Here is a 27,501-nt window from a genome sequence, read left to right on the forward strand (position 1 = left end):
TTGCGGGAGGCCGAGAGAGAGAGAGAGAGAGAGAGAGAGAGAGAGAGAGAGAGAGAGAGAGAATGTGTGCCAGATGAGATAGCCCTCCCCTCGCCAGTGATAAGAAGAGGGAGCCGGAGGGGACACAACTCAAAGACCGAGCACTCAGAACATCCGTCCCCTGCAGGACTACGTTCACCATCATCACTGTTGATCATTGATTTCCCTCCAGCGTGAGGAGCTACTCCCGCTACGACATGGAGCCCACCCCAGGCCCGGCGGCCCCCGGGAGGATCTCAGTGGGCCCGGGGTCCGAGGCAGCAGCGGCCGAGGCGGCACCGCCGACTCCTGGCGGGGACACGGGGGGGGTCCGGGAGACGGTGGGGCGGTTCAAGGCCTCCGTGCAGGCGGCGGTGGAGGAGGTGCGAGGAGAGGTGCGGACCCTTGGGGCCCGTCTGGACCACCGGCTGGAGGAGGTGTGCAGGAGCTGCGGCGGCCTGGCCGAGGCGGTGTCCGGTCTCACGGAGGACAACCACAGGCTCCAGGCCCAGCTGGACTCCCTGGCCGCCCTGGTTCAGGGGCTGACCGGGGCCGGGGTGAAGGGCCTGAGCGGGGATCAGGGGCCGACCAGGGCTGGGCTTCAAGGGCTGACCGGGGCCGGGGTTCAGGGGCCGACCGCGGCGGAGGTCCCGGCGCAGGTCCAGAACGGCCCCGTGGAGGTGGCGGTGGAGGTGGCGGTGGAGGTGGCGATGGGGGTGGCGGTGGCTGAGGCGTGTGTGGCCGAGGAGTACGGACATGAACCTTGCCGGCCGCAGGTGCAGCGGGAGGGTTTGAACGGGTCAGAGGCGATCGGCTGGAGCCCTGCGGCTCCGGCCGAGACCCCCGCCCCGGCTCCCTGGAGGTCTAGAAGACAGGCTCACGTCAACGTGAGTACCCGTGTGTTTCTATTGCGTTATGGACCATGAGAGAACTTTTTCTGTTGCTAAACTTTATGACAGTCTAACCCAAGTCAAGCCCCTCTATAGTTTTGAGTAAAGTTGTGTGTTTGTGTGTGTGTGCGTGTGCGTGTGCGTCTGTGTGTGTGTGTGTGTGTGCGTGTGCGTGTGTGTGTGTGTGTTTATGTGTTGCATCTTTGGCATTCAGACAAAAATCGAAGCATTGAATATTGAAGATATTTTGGAAAGAAAACGTTGGTCTGATTGATTATTACTTTTAAGGATGTGAAAGGTAGTACAGCAGGTTGGAGTCCAGGATTGCGTAGGCAAGCGGGTCATTCTGTTAGCTCTCAGAACCTGTAGAGTGTAGCCTTTCCTTAGTCACTAATGAAGTGGTGACGCATTACCTCAGTGTGAAGACAGATGACGTGCCCGAGAGACGTCTTGTATACTACACCTTCCGTTGTATACCATGCAATATTCCCTCATTTCTACTGCACCGTATAATGTTTACCCTACTGTTTAGGTGTACTGTATACTTTTCACCAGGTTTTGCTGTGTACTGTTAACTGTATGCTGTACTGTTTACTATATATAGTAATACCGTTAACTTCCGTATTACAAAGGCAACACTGAGACTTTAATTCTTCTTCAAAATAAATTATGTTTTAATTGTTCCTATTAGCGTCCTGGTTAAGAACCAGGTGTAAAGGTTTTCTTTCCGTTTATATAATATCATACAATCCTATTTTATGATATTGATGCTATGACACAGTCTTTCTCGTTTACAATGCAATGCTGCCCTCTATGTTACAACTATTTTCACTATTTTCACAATTCTTTTCCATGTCTAGAAAGTGGGTTCAGTTTACCTTCCCCTCGGTCCCCATGACAACAAAAGGACTACTTACAACTGTATTTAGCCATTCAAACTACAGAATGAAGGATTCAACTAGTAATACTATGACATTTAAAATTGGTTGTGTTTCATCATAAATTCTATTTTTGTACGATTATTACCAGTTTAAAACCCCTTGGCTTGGCTTATTCGCAACACGAGCCACCTCCCTCCCTGTTTCTCCCTGCCTGTGACCCCAATTTACATCAGCAGGGCCTCAAAAGGGCACATTTATTTTTGGTGCGTAGCGTTTTGGACTTTTGAGACTGAACGGCCGATCCTGAGGGGGTTGGGCCGGGGGGGATGTATTCCACTGATTCAGACATTCAATCATGGGCGCCTCACACACTGCATGGCTGTGTGTTAGTGCATGCGCGCGTGCATGTTTGTGAGAGAGGGTCAAAGAGGAAGCATACGTTTTGATTGTTTGTTCATTTGTTTGTCTTTAACTAACTTTACTTGGGATCCCAGTGTTTGTTTTTGTAAATGTCTCTATTATTAACTCTCGTCACGTCATGCCTTTCAAGAGGTTTGTGATAAACTGCACAGGCCTACTGCCTCAACTGATACTGTAGAATTTACCTTCCGCGATGCCAGTATTGTCACCTTCATAGGGACACTAGGAACGTGTCAGAACCTCCCCACACCCACTGGATGCAAACCATGGAGGTTAATAACCTCCACACGTGGGAGCAAGCTAAATATTGTATCAGTCCTCCTTATGTGCATCATTATAATGTAATGGAGATCCAAGATCACTCCTCAAGAACCACTTGCGGTCTTCTAGAATACCCTGTGCTCTGCTCTAGAGAATGACGTAGGATACGTCATTCTCTAAGGGAAGCATGCCTTCTTGGCAAACTGTCTTGGGAGACCCAGTGGAAACTTGGAACCCTCAATGTGTGACCAGGTTACAATCCCCCATTGGGCCTGCCCTGAACCCCCCACCACCCCATCACTCACCCCTTCTGAGGACCAGCTGTTCCCCCAGAGGAATATACACCCCGCCAGGCATTCCACTCCCCTGAAGTCACCTGGTCACTTCCTCCCTTCAAGGCTCCTTTGGAGACGAGGCGTGACACTTTCCGCACGACCCGGCCTTTTACACTATTCAATGCGTTGATTCTGGTCTGAATGCCAAAGATGCAACACACAAAAACACTCAACACACACACATGTTTCCGAGAAATCGACTCAAAGCTACGGAGGGGCTTGAGTGGGGTAAGCCTGTCATAAAGTTTAGCGACAGAAAAAGTTTGCAGATCATTACAGAGGTAATCCCAGATCGCGCAACCTGAACTGGGAGATGATAGATTGACTGGTTTGCCGCCACTCTTTATTACCAAGGTGCCTAAGTACTTTGTTTCTCGGGGGAAGCTATCGGTCAGTTGGGGGGTGATGGCTCTTTTGACCGACAAAGCCCACTGGGATATAATTAGGTCTTTGTTTAGACCACTCAAGCAAACTCTCCAAATTTCCTAAGCTTTTTTTTTTTAGAGAACGAGAGAGAGAGAGATTGAAGGGAGGACATTGTGCTATTTTGGGACGCAAGAGGCGTGGGATGGAGCGTTACACAATTCAAAATAGATGGGTTTGTTGACAACACCTGTCATTGACAGACGGAGCATCAGGGGCTGTAGACAGCTGGAGTGAAACACATGAGGATTGGTCTAGGCATAAGGACAAAGGATTACCAGGACAACTGTGCATGCCGTAACAAAGATTATCCCTTTGTTTAAATACACGTCCCAGAAATAAAAAGGGAACATAAAAAAGAGTGTAAGAGTTCACCAGGTTTTGGTTTTGTATGCATATTGCATAGCCATATGTCTGATGTGACTGCAACATTATGACATTTATTGATCTATTCATGAGATTCTCTTTTTGTGCTGAATAGGATTCTCATGCAAACTTGGAAAGAGATGGAGCTCAGATAAGTTATGCTGTCTCATCTGTCAACGGCCAGCGCAGAGAACAAGGTACAAGGGCACCCCACCACAACAAATACCGTACTGATACCTCAACTTCAATACCTCAAACCTTTTCCATTAGCCTCTTCCATTGACTTGCAGAGTTATAGTAGCCTAGCTCCTGTTCATGTGAGGGGGATACACTTGTAATTACTTTCCAAAGAATTCCAATGTGTTCCAAATACTTGAGTGAATCTTGGTGAAACAGCTATTTACATATATCTCATTGTATCCCTTCAACTCAAACCCTCCCCTTGTTCTAACCTTCACGTTTCAATATGTTCAGAGATGGCCTGGACGACTGAAGACTGCTCCATAAGGGACTCTCTCCAGTCCAGCAGCGAGTCATCCACACCATATTCTGTTCAGTGTCCCCAAGGTCAGCCAGGTATGCCTGTTGGTGGGGCCGTTATACTTTTTCGATGTCGATGTGGTCTTGAATTTTGTTTACAATTTGTTCTAACTGCACTATTTAAGTTTTCCCATTAGCGATGTCAAGTGGCTAGAGTGTTAGGTACAGTTATGGCTATTTCTACCTGCCGTTGGGGAAGGGGTCAAAGGTTAAAATTTACGAGTGGATGGGCGTCTTTTAGATATAGTTTCTCATTCAGATATGTTTTTAATGGAGTTAAAAGCTGTAGTAGAAAAGTTACAAAATGCAGGTTTAATTTGTTGCTTTACATTTTTTATCAAATGCCCTACTAATTCAGTGCACGCTTGTCTCAAAAAGGCTGAAGCACGATATGTCAGTAGGGTCAAATCAGGGACCAAGTTATCTTTGTTCCTCATCCGAAAGCCCCAGCCTTGCACCGCATTAGGCCAGTTGGTGGAGTCCACGTGGAAAGGACACGTATGATAGGTATTAATGGATTACAAACAGTTGGAAACAATGATCCTCCATTGGCCTTTTGATGCAGCCGTTAAGGTTAGGGGTTTATGTGGCTCCGGCTGTAGGATCAGACGATGAATAGTTATTACCTAACAACAAGTACAAAGTTAAAAATGGTTATGTTTAGCTATTAGGGTTTTGATGAAAACGTGAAGGTATAAAGAAATACATTGTTTTGATTAGATAGTAGTTATGGGGTTCAAATACCAAGTGAGAAATTGTCTTAATTATTTAAGTTATTGATGAGTAAGTTTAGCTATAAAGTAAGAGCATGTTTTAGGTAGGTGTTAGGTTGATGCAACATTTGTTATATTAATTCATATATTTACCCGAATCCTCTTGGGGAGAGAACGTAATGCATCTGTCCACCCCTTATTCGACAAAAAGGCATTCATTACAAGAGAACACAATAGTACCGTGTTTGTTTCTGTATTTCCAGGAAGCGAAGGTGTTCCACTCAGGGAAGCCAATACTGTCAACACGGATCAGGGGAATTGGATGCCTCTTTCCCAAACTTCAACTTGTCCTCCTCTGAATAGTTGTTTGACTCCAACTGTAACTGCCCACGGTCCAGCCTCAGAGGAAACTGCTCTCCAAAGCTCACCAACCCTACCTGCAGGTTGTCTATCATTACCAATACAAACACAGTGACGTTTATGAAGAACAAATAGCCTCAGTCAGTATGCATCCATTCACCATTCACAGATTATCCAATCACATTTCCTAATTTTGTCGATCATTTTTTGTGTTTGTCACCTTGCGATGTAAATGCCTGATGAAAAATATGTATGATGGACTTCTGAGTTTGAAATTCCAAATGGATGTAAGCGGTTTGTCTGACAATCTGCTGTTTCCACCCTGTAACCAAGCCTCTCTCTAAATGAAATAAGCATTAGTCGCTATGTGAGGTTTTCCTACAAAGTGCTTCAAGTGGTTTTAGCGGCTAGTGCTAATGCTGTATATGAAGCCCATCTTTTATTGATATTTAAACACAATGTATTATTCCTATTAAGCTATTACTCCTGTCTTACTTTGTAGTCCGGTATCAAATGTAAACGCTCACCACTGCCTTCTGTACAAAGTACAAATGTAAAGTTTGTCATATTTTAATGAATGTCGCTGATGTGTGACATCATGTGTTCATTTTACAGTAGGCCTACATGTGTCTTCTGAGCTCCCGACTCAAGCATATCTCCCCCTTAGTGCGTCCACCAAACCCAGCTCAGAGGTCCCATCACCAGGCTCAATCGGTTAGTCTTTAGAAAAAAACTATGGAAGTGATAATTGTGAGATTGTTTTTCGTGGGATTTTTGGTCTTCTTAAAATACAAAAACAATGATGTTCCTTTAAAATTATTAAAATGACCATCCCCATTGTGTGTCTTGTCTTTCTTCGTCTCTTTCTGTTCATCCAGACGACACTGAACCAAAGCCCCATCTACCTGTCTCAGCCATGCTATCCAGGCCTAATCCCGAGCCTCAGATAGCCGCCAGCCCGCTTCAGTCCCCGGCGCCGCAACCTAAAACCACAGGGCTTTTGGTCACTGAGGGAACGTCAGAGAGGCCAGCGGAGTATGCTTTTAGACGAGGTGAGTGGAGCGCTATACTGTGACTCAGACTGGTTGGACTGGACTGTTCTCAACGGGAACATCATCGACACCTGGTGGCCAGACTTTCAATTACAAGCATACGTCCTAGCCGTTGTGAGAGATGATACAGTAAATACAGAGAGAGCAAGACATTATATGTGTAAAGAGGTGAAGGGCAGTGGAGCTGGTCAGGTGTGTGTGTGTGTGTGTGTGTGTGTGTGTGTGTCTGTGTGTGTGTGTGTGTGTGTGTGTGTGTGTGTGTGTGTGTGTGCACGCTTGTGCACTTGCGTGTGTTCACCCACGTCGATTACATTTTGTAACTGCTTAGAAAACTGTCTGCTTACCTTAACATATTGCTAAGATATTAAATTGATTACATTAACTATTACATTCAACTGAATTTATTTACTTTGACAGGCGTAGCTGAAATTAAGATGCCAAGTCCCCCGGTTGGCCAGGAGAGGACAGCACATCTCCCTGTCACAGCAGCCTCCAAACCCAGTCCTGATTCTCCTTCTTCAGCACCCGCGACCAACCATTCGCTCCCAGAACCTCTCGCAGCCAAGCTTAGCGATTATCATTTCAAGCGTGGTAATAACTTTTTTTTAAATTACTTAAAAACATATTTAATAATTCAATTTGAGCTGAGCAGCGTAATAATGGAACAATATATGAGCCATGCATTCTGTATTTACTTTCCTTAATGTCTTTGTGTGTCAGATGTCACTGAATGTAAGTCCACCACTTCCATTGCTACTACTGTGACCAAAGCCAACACAGAGTCTTCTCATGCTGTTCAAAGGCCTCCACCTGTTATATTGGAGCCCAAGTTGCCCAGTCAGTTTCCTTTGCCTGACCCCAATGCAAAACCAGGAGAATATCCCTTTATGAGACGTGAGTAAAGTGGGATGCCATCAATGGATACGGTCATGTTTACTTAAAGAGTGGTGAAGTTCGCTGAATATGCTGAATGGAAGAGACTATAGGTTTCGATAAGTGATTTCATCGCCATTCATCTGATATCTGACCTTTTTATAAAATGCTGTCCCTTCTTACTCCAGTACCAGTTCTAAAGACTCCCAGTCCCAGCTTAAAGAGAAGTGTAAGCTTCCCTCAGTCCGCAGGTAGGCCAATGCACACTTCAGTCTCCTTTCTACCGACCGAATGTACACAAAACGATTCTTAAGCTTATCTATAGGTTCTTTATTGCTTCTTTATTGTTTGAACTCTTCTTTGTCTTCTTTCTCTGCTTCTCTAGTTCTTCCATGGTTCCGTCATTCTCTAACTTGTTGCTTTCTGTCACCCTTTGACCAGTTTACTGCATCCCCACTTCACTTTCCTGTCTCTCTTTTTCCGGGCAGAAAAATTGCTTCCCTCCAAAACCCTGGTGAAAAACACAGGTTTCTCTCCTATCTTAGACAAGTAAGTTGCCACTGCGGCTGCTTCCATCCCGCTCTATAGCCTAGCCTTGACACAGCTCCGTGTGCTATGCTAACCCGCTGTCCACAGGAAGGCAAGCCGCAAGGAGGGCCCCGGGGCCGGGCTGGGCGGCCTCACAGAGGCACGGCGGGAACCCGGGAAGACGCAGACACTCCCGCAGAACGCCGGGACGCAGGCCAGACGCGCCATGTTCGAGAGGATGAACTCAGACCCGGTCAAGTGAGATGATTTACATGGGCTGCCCTAAAGCTATTACTATCACTAGCTTTGTCTTTGACCAGACGCTTTTATCCAAGGTGAATTGAGGGACACATCCTCAATGACCAGGTTGGGTTTGGGGCCTCTTGTTCCTAAAGGCCTACATGTAGTCCATCGTCACTGGACTGTAATTTCAGTATAAGTAGTTTGTGGCTTTTCAGTAGTGTGTTGTGACAACACACTACTGACCTGAACAGACTCTTTTGATTACCATGAATACAATACATGTCAACTAGGTTGTATGTTTTAACATAGGTGCACTATAACATATATCTTCAGAGCAGGCATTCTCTCAATAGAGCCTATGTGACATATATGTTTAACCTGGTGATGCTTCATGTCATTTCTTGTGTCATGTGATTGGTACAGGCCCAAGTCTGGGGACAGCAAACCCAAGCTGAAGCGTTCTCAGAGCTTCGGCGTGTCCAGCGCCAGCGGCATCAAACAGATGCTCCTGGAGTGGTGTCGCTCCAAAACCATTGGTTACAAGGTGGGCCCTGTTAATACCCGGCCAACCCGGTTTTCAGCTGAATTTCGCCTGGTAGCCCCCCCTTCCCACAAGCCTCTCGGCTACGGTTCTCACTTCAGCCGAGATCTTCCTCATACTACAGGAGCACTGTGTATATGCACAAGACTGCGCTTGCAGAATAAGCTATTTTCACAAATATATAACATAATATTAAATGAGTTACAATGGGTGTTAGGTTGAGTTTCTTCATGCATATAAAAATATACACTTACCGTGTAAATGCTAACCCTTCACGGCTCTCAACTCCATCCGATGGGCAGAACATAGACATCCAGAACTTCTCTACCAGCTGGGTCGACGGCATGGCGTTCTGTGCTCTGGTCCACTCCTTCTTCCCTCTGGACTTTGACTACAACACGCTGGACCCTGGCAAGCGCAAGCAAAACCTGCAGCAGGCCTTCACCACGGCAGAGTACGTATACGGGCTAAGACCATGAAGATGAAGTCAGGAGGTTGTCACTTTAAACATTGCCTCAACGATATACACACACACAATTTTTTTCAAACCCTGAAAAGAAAGAGTGAGAAATGGTGATAAGGATGATGATGAAGATCGTGACAATTCTAAATGCCCAAGACAAATGGTGTTGTGGTTTTATTGTTTTCCTCGGTCCTCCAGATCTCAGGCTGACTGCATGCGTCTCATCGAGGTGGAGGACATGTTGGAGATGGGAGACAGACCGGACCCAATGTGCGTGTTTACATATGTCCAGTCTCTCTACAACCACCTCAAGACCTTTGAATGATGCTTCACTCCAATCATCAACCAACCTCTCACTTGGCTGTGTGGATTGAGCCCCATGGCAATCTTAGATCTTGAGAAATAATGATATTATAGCACTTGCTTGTGTGTGTTACGTACATGAATTGATATTCGTACTTTGTTGTTGTTGTTTTTTATGCCAAACGTCTACTGACCTGTATTCGTAATGTGCTTTGCTCTGTTTACTGTTTGCTTCAATTTTTTTCGATTTGATAAATTTTAGAAAGGGCAGTCGCCAATGAAAACAATGCCTAAAGCTGAGGTGAATGAAAATACAGCTGAAACTTCTCACTGAATTCCCCCCTTTAGTCAAATACAGTTGTATTACGATAAAACATGTGATCTGTTATGTCTTAAGTTGCTATAATTCATGGTTAAAAGAAAAGTGAAACACAAATGCTTTGTGTTCCTCTCCGCACATTCATATATAGTGGTACCAGAGAGAGAGAGAGAGAGAGAGAGAGAGAGAGAGAGAGAGAGAGAGAGAGAGAGAGTGAGTGAGAGAAAGAGAGAGAGAAAGTGAGGGGGAGTAATACTCTGGCAGAGCTGAGCTGGAAAAATGTATGTTTATGGTATTTCTCATCTACTAGTATGCTTCAGCCAATGGAGGAGACATTCCCGTGTTTATTGACAGTGAAATTTCACATAGGTGTTATACAGTGTAAAGAGACAGGAAGATTATATCCCCATAGTAATAATATAAAGTCATTACCATGATCATCCTCACTACAATGACAATGCATCTATAACCCTAGGAATATAAAAGTGTTGGGTTTTAGGGTTTCTTTCTTACTTTTACATAATTTGCATGACTTTGTAAAAAGGTATGTAGTCATATCGAGTATAGGTTTCAGGAATTCTACTTCCGCACATCAACCCCTACAAAAAATGTTGTGTATGATCTTTGATTTGTAACTTGTTTGTATTTAAGTATACACAAAACTGTTATGGTGTCTGTGAAGCCTGTGTCAACACTTATGTTGGAATTCATTCTTTAAAATAAACTAATTGAACAATTGAATTAACATATTATTAATTATGTTTCCCTCCGAGTTCTGATTAAGTATTATCGCCCAAACCCAGAGGGCAATGTTCTTTTGGCCCACGCAGTGAATGGGAATCCAAATAAATTGATTAACACATGATAGTGGCTATACAAGGTGATAACACAACTAGTTGGGATCCATTAGAGACACAGTGACTTCGATACATTTGCAAATTTGCTGCTTGGAAAAATGCACATAGTTTCGTCAACTAATGCATTCAATGTATTATCTTTTTTTGAATTGATGACAAAAATATAGGACAGGAAAGATAGGATCTCATACAAGTAGACTAGACACTAAATACCATATGTAGTGTGTTGAAAGAAAAAATAAATCAGTTTCAACCTCTAAAATATGTCAGGACAGCGCCATCTGCTGCCAGACGGGATATCACAACAAGTGCCTGGTGATTCTGTCCTGCGGATTGCTGTGATTTATTAACCCTTAATTAACGTTGTGCGTCTGTGCGTGCATTTTCTTTCATTTTGGGATATTTTGTGTTCGGATGTATCTTCATGAGAAATAATACTTACAAAAAGTACTTTATTATCGTAAATATACAAAATAAATAAATATAAATAAATGTGAAAAAATATTAATAAATATATATTTAGATATTTATATATTTTTATATTTATATACATATCATTTGAAGGACTCGGCCACAGCTGTTGTCCCACTGATAGGCCCCACTGTCTCTTTTATTTGATTTTCTATTGGTATCTCCAGCAACGGCCGTAGTCGCCACCAATGATGCGCTCTTCCCAAAGACCAGGCATCACATCCGGTAGTTGAGGTCAACTTTCCCACCAGATCCGCCATTTCAGCCCGAGTTTGCTTTGCAAGTTACTTTTAAATTCTTACAATTTTCCTGAAAGTCAAACAAGTGGGCGTTTTCTGTCGTGCCGTAGCATATATTTGAACTAACGGCGCCTCGACATTTGTTGTAGAAGTTGGCCATAGTGTCCTATCTACAGCGGGTTTTTTTTTTGCGAGTGTAGCGCTACCGATGCTGGGCTTTTTCCACGAGCGTGTCGCACGGTAAACCAAAGTTTTTGTATGAGTTGCCAATAGTGGAGGTGAACGGGAAGGCCTCGAGCCTAGGATTCGATTATTAGCCATGGCCGGTAATTTTGACGCTGAAGACCGTGCTAGCTGGTACTGGGGGAGGTTAAGTCGTCAAGAAGCGGTTTCCCTTCTGCAGGGACAGAGACATGGCGTGTTCCTGGTCAGGGACTCGATCACCAGCCCCGGCGACTACGTGCTGTCTGTCTCTGAGAACTCCAAAGTGTCTCATTATATCATCAATAGCATCAGTAACAACCGGCAATCGGGACCAGGTAACGTGGAGAATTATTTGCCACTTACTTAGATTAGCTGGCTGCACGTATCAATATGATGCTATCACGTAAGTTGACCATTTCATATAATGTTAGCTACGGTGTCTTTCACGTATCATCAGAAATCAATTACACCATGTTCAGTTTTACGTAAGTACATGGGATGTTCACGGATCGACCTTAGTGTTACAGATGTGCGAGATGTAACTTAAGCGTCTCGCAGGTAAGTTGATTCTTTGAGTCTAGGCCTTGTAGACAGAAGTCGGAAAGGTGGGTTGGGTTTTGTGTGCTGAATGGGAGTGGGGTAGATTGTCACAACTGGAATATGACTACTAACAATGGTGTTTGCGGAATGTGTGTGATCGTGGCCTATTGCACTTAGACGCACACACTGATTTGCTGCTACTAGTATCTTCCTGTGTCAGTCAGTCTGCCTACATTGGTTATTGGTTGTTCCAGTAGGGGAATCACTATGTCTTTATTAAGATTTATTAGGACAACCACAGCCAAGAGGTTACGTTCATAACTGCTACTAAATAGTATATGCTAATATACGCTTCCAAATAGCACACGTAGCTGGCTCATAGTTACAGTGTTAATTTAGTACAAAATAAAAGTTGAAGTAGTGTCAGAGGTGTTGAGTATTACTCACTCTTTCCCACACAACCATATCCTCTTTATAAGTTAGTCTGAATCTAGATATAATCCTTGCTCTAAAGTCTAAATTTGAAGTCAGAATATAAGGCCACATGTATTATGACTATCATGATAGTGATAATGATGGGCAATTTCAGGGCTGGACCGGTAGATGTTAATGGAACCGCATATTCTACAAACTGTAGTCTATAATCTATTTATCTTTGTGCAATCTAGATTCGCACCAATGGCATTTTTTACAAGATAAAGAAGGTCATTTTTCATAAGATCGAGTGCTTGGAGGAGCAGGATATTTTGTGTATATTATATCTGTGTACAATTAATTCCAGTCATGGTTTTGGGAATCTCACACCAATGCTCAGGTTTATAAAGTTTTAGAATAAAATGGAAACGGTAGATTCATGCAATTGAAAAGCAACCCTAGGCTATTGATGCCGCAAAGGGTTTAATACTCAAGCATATATTGGACACAATATTGTACTTAAACCGTAATATAATATACATACAATATTTTATAACTGGAGGGGAAACAAGGCAGTGAGCATGGAAAGTGGTTGGGTAATAAAGAACACATTAGGCTCCCAGACTTCAATTTACAGTAAATCTAAATTTAATGAATTCAGTTGTCTCCTTTTCAGTGTATAAATGCAATAGCATGCAACTATAATGGACACGGATCGATGACTAGTATGCTCAAGCTTGAATAATTGTATTCATTTTGAATATAAATTGACAGCACTAGAACATATGCAGGCTTAATGCAAGAGCCTGTCTTGGAGCAACATGTTTATTTAGCAGAAGCAGAGGTTGGCAGCACTGTAAGAGGTCTTGGATTGGTTTGTATGACATCAAATTAAAAATGTGTAACGATACTTAAAACCATATACAAATCAAAGTGGTACAGCTGTGCTGGTATTATTGTTTGTTTTTCAGAATAAATCTGAAAATGTCCACAATAAGAACTCTTCTCTCTCTTTCGTTCTTGCTTGTCAGGTCTCATACCCCCTCGGTTTCGCATCGGGGACCAGGAGTTTGAGGCGCTGCCAGCCCTGCTGGAGTTCTACAAGATCCACTACCTGGACACCACCACGCTCATAGAGCCCGTGAGTAGGTCCAAGCATGCCAGCTTCATCAGCACCTCCAGTGCCCCAGGGCCCTTGCAGCCGGACGAGGTGGAGTTCGTCCGGGCGCTCTTTGACTTCCCCGGCAACGACGACGAGGACCTCCCGTTCCGCAAGGGCGACGTGCTGCGCGTGCTGGAGAAGCCCGAGGACCAGTGGTGGAACGCCTCCAACCAGGAGGGCCGCAGCGGCATGATCCCCGTGCCCTACGTGGAGAAGTACCGCCCGGCCTCGCCCGGCGCTGCTGGAGGGCCTCAGGCCGGCGGGGCCTGCGGCGGGGGGTCCGCGGCCGGGGCCCCGGACGCACCAGGGCCGCCGTTGGAGGCGCCCGGCCAGTACGCCCAGCCAGTGGTCAGCAACGCCCAGCTCCCCAACCTGCAGAACGGTCCCGTCTTCGCCCGGGCCATCCAGAAGAGGGTGCCGAACGCGTACGACAAGACAGCGCTCGCTTTGGAGGTAGGTTTTATCCCCCCATTCCCCTCTCTGTGGTTAGTTTTGGGTGCCCCATATCTTTACTAGGCTCAGGACCAGGTACCCTGTTTTTACTTTTAACTCATGCATGCCAATACAGACACACGTATAGTTGAGAAACTGGTGTGGGGCTCAACACACACCACTTCGGAGTCCCTAGTAAAGGGCAGGCACAGAGGGCCCTTTTACAATGCTCTGTGTTGGTGTGCACAGTGGCTCTTGGGGGTTGGATGTGAGCGTGACAGTCAACATTCATTACTATTGAGCACAGAGCACCCGCTATCCCACATCTAAAAAGGGACAAGATGCTAATTAACCCCTTCTCTCTCTTGCTCAAAACTGCCTCAATCTGTAGTTCAATGCCCCTTTAGTGTACACAAGAAGGTGAATCCATACCCTCCCGGCCTCCAAAAATATGTTTTTTTTTACCAAAGCTAGTCGTCAATAATTTTATCAACTGCCAACCTGAGCAATGAACATAGTTGTGCATCTGTACTTATTTAAACTCCAATACACTGTGTGTAGCCTAAACAGGCACTAACGGCAGACTATCCGGATATACAAGTTGATGCACTAGCACCGTGTTACTGTACCAGTTGTTGCGCTGCTATTTCCATAGTGAGAGTCGGGTCAATCTATTACCCATCAATACCAGCCCCTCTCTGTTGCTTTAATGGAGTTTCAGGTCGCCAGCAGTCCCATATTGGCAGGCGCAACTTAATGGTATAGTCTAACCAGGCATTACTAATGGTATCGGTCTATACAGCGCTATAAGGTAGACGTGGCCTCTCCTGTATGTATGTGTTTAGCTATGATGTCCTCTGTGTGGGGGTCTTTAATGAGCTATTTTTTTCCCCCACAGGTGGGTGACAGAGTTGAGGTGACCAAGATTAACGTGAACGGCCAGTGGGAGGGCGAGTGCAAGGGCAAGCGTGGCCACTTCCCCTTCACACACGTGCGCTTGTTGGTACCGCAGCAACCGGAAGACGAGAGCTGAGAGAGGAGAACCCGGCACACGTCTCTCTCACTCTCACTCTGTCTCTCTCTCTCTCTCTCGCTCACTTTCTGTCATCACCCACCCACCAATAAGACCCGTTCCCCCCCACCACTACCAAACACAACCACGTGCGTGCACGCGCTCTGAAGAGCTCACCGAATACAGACTGTGTTCGTGTCTTCTCAGTGGGCAGGACTCTTACTGCCTAGAAAGCAGCGTTAGTGCAGCGTTGTCTCACATCATTGTTTATTTGAATGAAACCACACACAGATGGAAGATTGACGCAACCAGTACAAAACACTAGATTCCACACAGAATCCTAACTCATTGTTTGCACGTTGCTAGACTGTATAGGTCGTTGTGAGAAGCTGTGCTACATGTGCAAGATACTTTAACCCAAGAGGCGCCCTCTCGTGGAGCTGAAATATGTTGTGCCTGCGGCATCAGCCTCTGCACGGTAAAGACTTCACTGGGATGTACACAAACACACACACACACACACACACACACACACTCACACACTACAAACCGAGTACCATTTTTCAGACAAAATGGGAAATGTGATGATAACAACTGACCATATACATGTGTAATCAAAAAGATTTTATGCTCAATACTGTAAACTGTTATTTCTTCCATATTTAATTGTTTTCCCAGTTATTACAGACTGTCCATTATATTTTTATTCCCAAACACTATTGGATGGCAACTCAGATGGTCAGTGAAAATAGCTATGCAGCAGTTGACAAGTGTAAGAAACTAGGGAATGAATCTTTAAAATGAGCAAGTCATTTTTTGAATTGCCCTTGTAGGGGCAATGTGATGTGATTCATCGATGCTGCTTATAAGCAAGTTTGGACGATGCCTGGATGTGTGTGTGTGTGTGCGTGAACATGTGTGTGTGCGATGTATGTGAATATGTTGTAATGTTGTTAGTAAGATACTTGTAGGAGCTCAATAACATTTTAGCACACCCTACACACTACCAAGGAACTGACCGCTGAAAGTGACCACTGTGTGCACCTACTTTATATCCATCTTTAATATTATAAATAGGGCTGGGTATCGTGGCCAATTTCCTAAATCAATTTGATTTCGGTTCATAAGGTTCTGAATCGATTATTATTCACGATTAGGTTAGATTCAATCTGCTCTTAAATAATGAACTGTGAACTTGAACTTGAAATTAGAAAGGAATTGCAAGTGAAAGTACTTGTGCAAATGCAAGTGCAAATTGGATCAAGGCATTGTTTATTAAAGTGCAAAAATAATATTAATGGTAACAAAACTAAAAAATAATAATAATCTTTCTCATGTCCTATGAATCGATATTGCAAAATTTAAATGAAATCAATCCTAAATCGATTTGTATACCCAGCCCTAATTATAAAGGCTTGCTTTTGCTATTATGATATTGGAATGGAACAGCGTTGCAGACAAGTGAAATTGGATACCTGATTCTAGAATGCTTTGTTGCAATCAAAATGCGGCGTTATACTTCTGTAAAACACCATTTTTTTTACTTAATAAATGTTTTTGTTTTTTTAAAGGTTAATTGGAATGTACGACATTATCTCTGCCAAGCCACTACTCTTTCCTGTTGTGTTCTCATTCTCTGGTCCTGTTATTGAAGAAGACCTATAAATACCGACAGCTGTGCCGCGGTGCCATATTCCGCTATTCGGATATTGGTCCCAAAGTTGGAGATTGAAATATTGAGAAATTTAGCTAGTTGCCCATGGGAGGTTTGCTGGCTGTTTGTATGTCGATCACTGGGGAGGATTGCCAGAACTTTGTTTTTTTTCGTGTAATTATTTGAGTCCTCTCTACCTCATGTTTGGTTTTGTAAGAGAAGATGACTTCTGAATATGATATTAACACGCCTGGACGTTGATACTCAGTCCATCAGTATTTTGATTTTTACAATGCTTTCTTCTTCTTTTTTGAGAAATTTTATTTTACGCTAATATGCCCCCATATACTCGTATGCCGCAAATCATACAGGTTTTTATGACAGTTTTGCATTCTTGTTTGCAACTTCAGAGAAGAAAGTGCCCCATGCACAGTTTTCTGAGTTTACAATATTTGACACTTTTATATCCCATCTTTATCTAATTTCACCATAGATCAATTGAGCTGGGTCTAAAGACCTGAGTCAGAAGTCAACTGTCTCACAGTCCTACCGTTTACTTTGCTAATTTCTTGTAACTTTTCGAAAGAAGTTCAGCGGGATTGTAGTCTTGCTGGAATAGAAAGGTTTTAGTCAATGTCCTCTTCACCATTTACTCAATTGAGCCATTCTGGATTTTTTTCAGCACCCTGTTTTCTCATCTATATGGCATTTCATCTTGAATCACATGATTCATGAAAAATATTTAATGTGCATCATACTGCCCCATGATAATAATTTCATTTAGTTGTTGGCTACCAACTTAATTAATGTCACAACCGGAGCAGTCCGTAGACAAGATATATAAAAATTATTGTATATTGGATGTACAGTTTTTGGTAGTGGGCTTGGTCTCTTAACAACATTGAAATGTAAGAACAATATGTGCACTCTAGGAAGAAATACCGCATTGAAGTGATGCTCCGGGCTGACACCATATCTAATTCTAACCATTTGATAAAAGGAAAGCCCGACATGCTTTACTATTACAACACCGATTAAATTACCCATGTTGAATGCTATGCCCCAATGTTCTTCATCATTGTCTGCATACAGAAATGCAGATCACTTGGTTTGGTGCCATAGATTTGAGAAATATTGAACATATCCTAAAAAGAAAACCATATGTCACCTTACATGGCCATTTATGGATACCCATGACATTGCTATATACACATGAGTATTATCCTTTTAAAAATGATGAGGTGATTTTGCAACATTGAGAGAAATCACTTAACATTGAATTAGCATATTCAAAAGCACATCAACATGTGACCTTTTGCCTAAGTTTATTTTATTTTGTTTTATTAATCATGCAATGACAATGCTTGCACAAATTTGTGAAAAACCCACAACTTAAATGTGATAGAAACTACCAATGGTTTTGCATTGCTTGAAATCACCTTGATAGGTGGAGGAGTGTAAACAAGTCTTTCTTCCAAAATAGAAAAACATGAGCATCGCATTAGTTTGTGTTCATAGTAATACGCATTTTTGTATTGTGTTACCAGTTAGTATTTCAATTATTTTTCAATTAAATTCATTATTTTTCTGAAAATGTTGTCACGAGAACTAACTGGCACCAAACTCCCTCCACTTATTACCTCTTAGAGAGGACCAGTGCCCCATTTTACACCACAGACACTATTTGGACCTATTTGGAAGTGTGTGCTATATACTAGAAGTGAGTTGATGATTGACCAATGATTTGCTTTTGAAATTATTCTAAAGAAGTGTATTTTCAAGGTAATGCCATTCAGTAACAATATGCACCTTAATTCTGTTTTGTCCCAGGAAAAAAAGTGCCATGCCAAATGTGTTCTGTTCCATGTTTTTCTTTTGTTGTCATTTCCATATTTTTTTTTCCTTTAGTGGCATTCGTCCCTAGTTTTACCTACAACTTTTGCATTTTATTTTTCTGTAGCATGTAATGTATTAAAATACCTAGTCAATAAAATACTACCAATTTGTCAGTATAACGTCTCAATTGTCATTTTCATAATATATTCCAATCGTGGATGAGAAAAAATCATTGCGCACCATAGATATTGCATGATGACGTCAGTATATGTATATATTCCACCATAAGCCAATCTTATCACACTGATACTGTAATGCAGTGATCGATAGCGTCAATAAAATGTACTAGATACCACCGACACTATGATCTGCACCATCTCGAAATGTATTTTTAGCTTACAGCATGCCTAATAATCAGGATTTACACATTTAAAATCAAAGGATGGGGGAGGGGATAGAAGTAAAGTTGCGTTTCCCGGATGGAGATCTGACGCCATCTTTGCCCAAGTGCTACCGGTGGCTATTTGGTTACAGTGGGGAAGCTGCTATCGCTCCACCAGGAATCGCCAATTGGGACCTACGACCAACGATAAACCGTCTGTTTCAGGACATTATCGATAACTCAACACCGACGGCCATGGCAGACCGGGAAAACGCAGTATATCAGGCTAAATTGGCCGAGCAAGCAGAAAGATACGACGGTAAGATCTCCAATATATCACGGTCAGCCCCTCCGCCGCCTGTATCCCCTTCGCTCTCTTCAGCAGGGGGCTGCGAGGAGCAGCAGGTAAGGTGGTGGCTGGCGATGGATCCGCTTTTGTCAGAGATCAGCCAAGAAACAAAATGGCGGAAAAGCAGCCAGTGGATTTTTATCAAGCATTGAATATAGTGGTGGTGAACCGTGTGCCGCTGCCGACATTAGCTACGGGCTAAAGTACAAAACATAGCCGTACATGATGTTAGCATCTAGCTGCACGGCTTCCTGTCAGGCTAGTGGGTCGTTGCTCACGCTGCCAGCAGCAGCCACCACCACATCGCCATGCTACTCGCCCTACGGCACACCACAGTTTAACGCAAGGTGGGGCGTTAATGGCGTTGCGGGTGTGTACTGTTTGATAGTGTGATCTACTGTGCGATCTTTAACAGTTCAGCTAGATTCCGACGCCGAAATGGATCCCCTTTTCGGGGATATTTGGATTAAGTTGTTCCGCAACCCGGGGACAACTTTTGCGCCCCATAGATAGGACTGCACTGGTGCTGATGAGTAGGATCCCTGACGTGTGTTGGTGTATGACCGCTGGTGGTCCCTCACACCTGTCTGTCTATCTAGATGTTGTACCATATAGGCATCCAAAGGATATTTGTATTTTATGTCAGTAGGGCTGCTCCGGCATCGGCGCACAAGTGCAGTTTGCCTCCATAGATCCTCAAGACACAACGTTAAAAATGAGTGTTCATGTTTGAATCATACATCCCTGATGGAATGCTACTGTATAAATGTAGAATAATTGTATAACGTATGTTACAAGCAACCATTTTAGACTGTTGCTACACCTTCACATAACATATATCCTGTTCGCCCTCAACAATGGGAGGAGTTTTGCGATGACAATAGCTGGCAAGGCTGTTGTGTGCGTATGTAGTGTCCACACCTTTTGACTCACCCTTTTAAGTGCCACACATCTAGATCCAGGCAAACTAAAAATGGTTTGTGTTTGCAATGCCATTGACTTCCCATGCTTTTTGGGTGTGTTTCTAACTTACTGCATGCCCAAACAGCCCTCAATAACAGGATCTGCAGAAAAGTCAAATTTCCCTTTCCAATAGTCATAATTGTAAAAATGGAGTGTATACATGGTGTTAACATTGATTTATGATCCCATTATAAAATGCATAATGTCAGAATCTTTCCGATGTGCTTACCTAAATGTTTTCTTTGGGTTTTTTTTTATGAAGCAATACCCCTTAAGAAAAGCCTTGATTTGTCTCACTCTAGTGGGCCAGTCTATAGTGTAATGGATGGTTTCAGGCGAAGGCAAACCGCAAAGGATGCCAAGTTTCAACCATTAGGCCAATCTATAGTGCGCATACTCCATAAGGAGTCCAAAGCACTAATGCTGTGGTCGCAGAGCATGCTGCAGTGATTATTTAGCACCAAATTAAATTGATTTCAATGGAGTCAGAGCGATGAGGTATATGATCTATTCTATATCAATGAACTATTTTATTAAATGTCAGTTAAACCAAGCTTTCTTTTATGAGATGTACTCGTATAGGTATGGTAAGGTAACATCCTTTTTAGGAGTACATTGACAGCTTCCTGTGTATAATGAGCTAACTTGGTGTGTGTGTGTGTGTGTGTGTGTGTGTGTGTGTGTGTGTGTGTGTGTGTGTGTGTTGGAATCCCCTCCTTCCGCCCTTCCAGAAATGGTGAAGTCCATGAAGAACGTGGCTGGCATGGACGTGGAGCTGACGGTGGAGGAGAGGAACCTGCTGTCGGTGGCCTACAAGAACGTGATCGGTGCCCGCCGAGCCTCCTGGAGGATCATCAGCAGCCTGGAGCAGAAGGAGGAGAGCAAGGAGGGCGAGGGCATCATCAAGATGATCCAGGAATACAGGCAATTGGTAAGAGAAGGAGATCAATGCTCACTATATGCTTTAAGTGGTGGCAGTGAGGCTCGGGAGGGACCCAAGTGTCTTGAGGATCTTATTAGATTTTTTTTTTAATCAGTACTTTGGGGTTTTCTTTAGTATGATCAGCTATTGCTAGATTTTTCTTTTTAAATTGTTTAAGGGGTAATTGCTTATAATTGGGAGGAAGTGGGAAAACCCTGGCTCGTTGAACGATGCTTCTGCTTGCTCCGTGTTTGCAGTATTGTCATGACTCAGGAAAATGTACCATCATCACACTCGTATCAAGTTTCTTGACACTGACTGAACGAATGAGCACAGAACATTCCATTATATCGTGTTCATTTCTTGCACAAAAATCCGGAATATTCATTGAAACCTCTTTTTTCAACCTTCTTTATTGTCGTCCTCAAAACCTTTTATGAGAAACATTTCTATTTTGTCATGTATTTCAATGTTTTAGGAACTTCTAAATGATTACTCTTATCACAACCTTTTTAGCTTAACGGTTGGATGTGTAGTACGCCTGCAACTAAATGTTTCTTCTTGTTCATGTGTGGTGTTCCACCCCCAGGTGGAGACGGAGCTGAAGACTATCTGCAAGGACATCTTGGATGTCCTGGACAAGCACCTCATTCCATCAGCCAACACGGGAGAGTCCAAAGTCTTTTACTATAAAATGTACGTACTAACCAAATGCACACTCAGGCAGACACTCTGTTAAGAATCTGATATGGATTTAAGATTAACTGGCTTGCGGATAAGGCAGTGCAGCATATAGTGTTCTCTTGAAGTCCATGTCACTACAGCATCAAATCAACTCACTACAAAACAAATGTGCAGATGTTTGGCTATTATAAAGATGGTGATCTGCTTCCGGAATCTTAACAGGGTATCAAACAAACAAAAACGTTTGCCTTTTGACCTTTTAGGAAGGGGGACTACCATAGGTACCTGGCTGAGTTCGCCACTGGCAACGACCGGAAGGAGGCGGCTGAGAACAGCTTGGCAGCCTACAAGGCTGCCAATGACATCGCCGCAGAAGGCCTGCCACCCACACACCCGATCCGCCTCGGCCTGGCGCTCAACTTCTCCGTTTTCTACTACGAGATCCTTAACTCGCCTGACCGCGCCTGCAAGTAGGTGGACTTCCTCTTTCTTTGCATCTATTTCATGTTATTTTGTTGATTATGGGCATTGGTTGTATTGTATGGGTTTTGTGTGCACCTGAGGGACGGTAATCGGCAGCGACCTCACACTATAATATTCCAACTGTTCTTTAGTGCTGATGTCATATTTATTGCGATTCTATAAAAATTCGGAATAATCTTTTCAAATTATTCAGTGACCGGATCCCTGAATTGTTAAAAATGTATTTTTCTGTCAAAAAGACTAGTGACCCACTAACAGTGTGACATGTGTATACATTGGTTGATGTAGTAAAACATTCAAATGTTAATGTAGACAGTGCCCAATGAGCCGTGCCCATTGAACAGTGCCCTTTTTAAAAAATAAATGACATGAACACATTCCAACTGTCTGTCCTGTCAGGCTGGCAAAGACAGCGTTTGACGACGCCATTGCGGAGCTGGACACGCTGAGCGAGGAGAGCTACAAGGACTCCACGCTCATCATGCAGCTGCTGCGCGACAACCTGACACTATGGACCTCAGACATGCAGGCAGACGGTGAGCACACGTCACCTGCACCCTCCAACCCCCAGGCCTTAATAAAAACCATTGTTTCATCCCCTGAATCTCTCTTGCTCTCTGTGTGCAATTACAAGAATTTCGCCTATTCAGGGAGCCATTCAGTTTGCCATTTTCCCACAGAATAATGAGATATTATATTGAAGAGATCAAATTGCCTGGGCTGAATTTTAAGACGAACAATACTAGTTTTGACTGTCACAACTGGTATCTGGACTTGAGCAGTGGGGTTGACATAGACAGCCTGCCTATATTGATGCCTTTCTTCGAAAGCTCTGCACTGCAGCCTGTTGACTCTGTACGATGGGAGCATTTTTCTCGCTGTCCTCCGTTCCTTCCTAAATGTTTCTCGCATTCTCCCATGTTCCACTTTGTAGATTCTTTGGAAATAATCTACAGAGGGGAAAGCCCTTCCCCTTTCCTCTCTAAATTACTCATTTAGTTTTCCTCGGTAATGGGATCATGCCATTCGTATTGACTCTACCCGTCTTGATTGAGTCAGCAGTTACATTTGGTCTCGTAGACCCTGCCCCGTCACACGACCCTGCACCATCCATTTCGGCGCTTATTAAGACGCTACTGCTCTTAAAGGAGACATTGCTGCAGTAGGCACAATACTGTTTAATAGAGCAGGTCCTCAAATCACTGTAGCATCATCCGTATATTATCAGTTTCATTCACATATGTGACCTATTAGGGGTTCTCTCAAAATCCATGCCTTCCACAGCATCCTTGTGAGTCCAGAATGCACTTTGGCATTGCGGGCTTGGGGCGCGGCAATGATCTACGTACAGCTGCTGAGGGATGGCCTTATCGGAAGAGGGAACAGTCTGGTACTCACTGTTAACCCGGCCCCAGATTTGACCGATGCACCTAGGTTTTGCCATGCCCTGAACAGTCGGGCAGTGATTCATATCCCTTATTTATTTGAGCATAAACTTGTGAGGCTGAGCAATGGCGAAATGCTCACCAAGACGTTTTAAATTCAATAGCAATCATCAGTCAAACAGTTTTTGGCTGTATTATCCCTGTGACGTTTGTTGTAACAATTTAATGAAGTCATGTTTCTGACATCCTCGCCAACTTTGAATGATCTATTCACATTTCTCATCACATTTTGATGTAAATGCAACCACCCGTATACTAACCCAAGAGGAGCATATAGTGCCAACAGAGCTTGCTGGAGGGATGCATACCGGGTATACCATCTGCTCCTGGTCAATGCAAACTAATCAGAAATAAAAAAAGAATTGGCAGTTTGGACTTGGGTTGTTTGTGATGCTGACTGTACTCATCATTGCCGTTGAAGATGGCACCACTGTTTGAAGCTTGGCCAGTGTTGCAAGAGGTTGGGTTGAAAAAGGCATCCCCATTTTGATGAGCCAACTGTCTGTACTTGCTAATTAGCACAACGCCCATTTCCAAATAACAGTTGGTGCCAAAACATGGCTTTACTTTAGAGTTTTACCTTTGGACTTTGTGTCCTACATTGTATAAGTTTCTATTGATTCTCAGATTCATACCACTTAATGGCCTATCAGAATAGACATGGCATCGGAGCAGTTCTTATTATGAGTACCTTATATTGTTTAGGCATTTTTAGATTTTTAACACCTTCAAGTGTGACATATGTGATGACATTGCACTTGCTATTTAAAAGATGGAAAACGGTATGAAATCCACAGAAGAGTCATAAGTTACACTTAAAATACCCTTTTTGAGGTTGTGTTGCACTCCAAACCCTTAATGAAATCTGTGCCAGCATCAACTTTTCAGGTGCCATTTTGACACCGTTGTGGTTTCTTTCTGGTTTCTTTGTGGATTGCAGTGGTGGTTCCCCTCATAGGACTGTAAACCCTTTTTTGTTTTGACAAAGCTGCCTGTTTAGTGGCTCATTTTTGTTTAGTTTAATCCAAAGATGGCTGAGCCATTCCAGTAAAAATGTTACCCAAGCAACTGCTCCTGTAGGTTCAAATGGCTGTGCACTGCAAACGCACACAGCTAATGGAGACATTTTACATGAACGGTATGAACGCCTGTACGTTCGTAGTGCATCTGACTGGTTTGCCAACAAGGGTTTTTGGTCTACGAATTGCGATGACGATCCACTTATTTAGTTTTATTATTTGCCCCACTCCCTTCACAATCCAAGTCTCCTGACTGCAGCCAACCACATGCAATACATCACCGCTACTTCCACTCTTTGTTGTTTTCACCCGGTACCCACCTCAACCGGGACCTGACCCCCTCCTGGGCCTCTCTTTGTACAGGGTTCTCCTCTGAGGTCCAGCCTGTGGGCGTTCTGTCTTTCCCTCATTCTCCTTATCTATATAAGCAGGTCTTCCCAGACCCTAATGAGAACCTTGTTGTTTTTCTCCCTTTCTCCCTGCAGGCGAAGAACAGAACAAGGAGACAGTGCAGGATGCAGAGGAGGAGGCGGCCCAGTGAGACGACATGCAACGACAAACAAAAAAATACTCCTTATTCCTTCCAATCTTTTTTGTTTTAAATTTTTTTCATTGATTTCTTTCTCCTCCATTCCCGTCCCTCCAAGATGTCTGCCACCTTCCGTGTTACACCACATTGTTTCCCTCCTCCCCCCCACCCCCTCACCATCCACCCGGGGGGCCAGACTTTAGAGGGGTGAGCCGGGTGTCTTGCATGCCACCGGGACTCCCTCACTCTAGCTGTGTTGGTGCCCAAATGCCAAAAGTTTTTTATTATTCTAATTATTTAGAGCTCATTTAATGCCACCAACAACCGTTAGGCTACCACCCCTCTCAGGGCTTCTCCATTTTATTTGTATCATTTTTTTTTCTTTTAGTTATTTTTTTCTTTTCTTTTTTTTTAACATTGCACTGGTATACCTGCCAGTTAAATACATACGGAAGGAAATCATAAGATCAATGTTACGGTATATTTCTCCTCTCCCAAGTTTGTTTGTTTAATTCTACCCTTTGAGTCGTTTCCAGCTTAATCCTGCCGGGTTCCTGTAATGTCCCCTTTACATACACATACCCACACACACATACATATGCACACACACATACACATACACACACCTCCCTTCGTTGCTTTCACATTGCTGAATATGTCTTGCCAATTATGTCCACCTGAATCATGCATGTGTGTACACAACAAGAGAAAGAAAAGATAATGCTTCGGAAAAAAAAATTATAAGTATGTGTGAGAAGGCGAGAACGTTTGTCTTTATTCTGGAAAATGTAAGGGTTGAATGTGGGAAAAAGAGGTGACGAGTGGTTTAAATAAAGAAAAAGGGATCCACTGTACGTTTAGCTTTCGGTAAAGTAAACCAAGGCCCTGCTTATTCTTCGGTTGTCCATTCTAACCTTTTTCTTTCCATTCTTGGCATAGAAATGATTCTTATTCCTCATAACACTAGTGGTATTCCCCTCCCCTCCACCCCTGCGCCATCCCGTATCCTACTCCACACTGTTTTACCCCTTTGCTCTTACGTGGCTGCAGAGTTTCACCTCCGGGTCAAGCATTTCACTACAAGGCTGTTGCGCTTATTGCTTATGGCAGCTTGCTCACTGATGACTTGTTTTAGATGGAAGTTAAAAAAAACAACGATATATATCAAACAATCCAGTTTGAAGTATTCTGACTAGTGTAATGCATTTCTGTATTGGCACTTTGGTGGAGGGGGGGGGGGGGGGGGGGGGGAGGAAAGAGACCTGCAGGAAACCCCCCTCCCATGACTCTTGCTATTTCACGTTTTTCCTTCTGTTTTGAACCGTCTCTTCCTCGTATATTTGCTTGACCTGTGTTTCTCACTTCTGTTTTCTCTCAGTTAGTGTAACGTGAATCTTGATTTGTACTACTGACGGGAGCCACAAGCACCATCTGTATTCTTACTGAAACACAGCATGGAAATTAACAATAAACTTGAAAAAGAAAAATTGAAGGTCTGCTACATTATTTTGCTCCCATCCAATCTGGAGTCTGGCCACCAGAGAGCACTGCCGTTTGACAGTTGTAAAATGGTCGACGGACTCATAAGGAGTGTTATTCGGTCAGGATTATTAAATACACACATAATAACATTAATAGAGCTGATTGAATTGTTCTCAATTTGGAAATTCATTTTCACAATATTAGCGCGCATGTACATAGACGCGGTCCACAAGTCGTCATTAGTGGTGGAATACAACACACCTGATGAATACATGGACACATTAAAAGGAGGGTTACGGACTGATTGCTTGACTACGGATAGTGTTAATTGAATGCAAGGATGGCAAAAGGCACAAAGATACTGCTAAAACGGGCTCTACTGCGTCTGAGGGTTCTGGGTTGGCGGCCGAATGGGAGGGAGCTCTTGAATGTAGTTGATGCGGTCTGATGGGTAGATAACACGATTATACTATATAACTTAAAATGAGAATCACATTAAATGTCAGAGGGAGCGTCCTATTTGTGGGGATTCCTAAAAGGTCACGCAAATAAAACTGCGTTCGCTCCAGTGCATTAGAGAGGGCGTCAGGAAATGTAGCGTTATCCCGGTCCAACCCAACCCAATTTCCGGTCGCTTCCTATAATCTGTGTACACAATCTTTCAATCTCCGAGCGATAATAACAGCATCATAAACACGGAGAATAAATGTTTGTTTTTATTATTGTAAATTTGACCAGCAATATAATATTCCAAAAATGTAACTGAGATCTCTCTCCTGCCCCCCCCCCCCCGCCCCCCCCCCGCACACACACACACACACACACACACACACACACACACACACACACATACACACACACACACACACACACACACACACACACACACACAC

At 43.5% G+C, this 27,501-nt stretch overlaps 3 protein-coding genes across 3 annotated transcripts; all 3 read left to right on the plus strand.

Annotated features, from left to right (window-relative positions):
• Window positions 1–236: 236 nt before the first annotated feature.
• On the plus strand, window positions 237–10,011 carry LOC307077625 (uncharacterized protein; the record flags this gene model as incomplete). Its single annotated transcript, XM_079739054.1, has 14 exons — window positions 237–905; window positions 3,710–3,791; window positions 4,069–4,170; window positions 5,111–5,290; window positions 5,823–5,921; window positions 6,086–6,259; window positions 6,677–6,850; window positions 6,980–7,153; window positions 7,321–7,383; window positions 7,621–7,681; window positions 7,769–7,918; window positions 8,327–8,447; window positions 8,747–8,898; window positions 9,106–10,011. 14 exons carry the CDS (start codon window positions 237–239, stop codon window positions 9,230–9,232), a joined length of 2,328 nt encoding a protein of 775 aa, XP_079595180.1. The 3' UTR covers window positions 9,233–10,011.
• Window positions 10,012–11,103: 1,092 nt separating this feature from the next.
• On the plus strand, window positions 11,104–18,514 carry LOC307077074 (adapter molecule crk-like). Its single transcript, XM_079738348.1, has 3 exons — window positions 11,104–11,635; window positions 13,286–13,869; window positions 14,747–18,514. The coding sequence occupies exons 1-3, from the start codon at window positions 11,416–11,418 to the stop codon at window positions 14,879–14,881; spliced, it is 939 nt and encodes a 312-aa protein (XP_079594474.1). The 5' UTR covers window positions 11,104–11,415; the 3' UTR covers window positions 14,882–18,514.
• A 339-nt stretch (window positions 18,515–18,853) lies between these two features.
• On the plus strand, window positions 18,854–26,618 carry LOC307077142 (14-3-3 protein epsilon-like). Its single transcript, XM_079738447.1, has 6 exons — window positions 18,854–19,051; window positions 20,776–20,975; window positions 21,556–21,662; window positions 21,914–22,120; window positions 22,533–22,669; window positions 25,083–26,618. Exons 1-6 carry the CDS (start codon window positions 18,988–18,990, stop codon window positions 25,136–25,138), a joined length of 771 nt encoding a protein of 256 aa, XP_079594573.1. The 5' UTR covers window positions 18,854–18,987; the 3' UTR covers window positions 25,139–26,618.
• Window positions 26,619–27,501: the final 883 nt, after the last annotated feature.

This window comes from Pollachius pollachius, assembly GCF_949987615.1.
Source record: "Pollachius pollachius genome assembly, chromosome: 6".
NCBI lineage: Eukaryota > Metazoa > Chordata > Actinopteri > Gadiformes > Gadidae > Pollachius > Pollachius pollachius.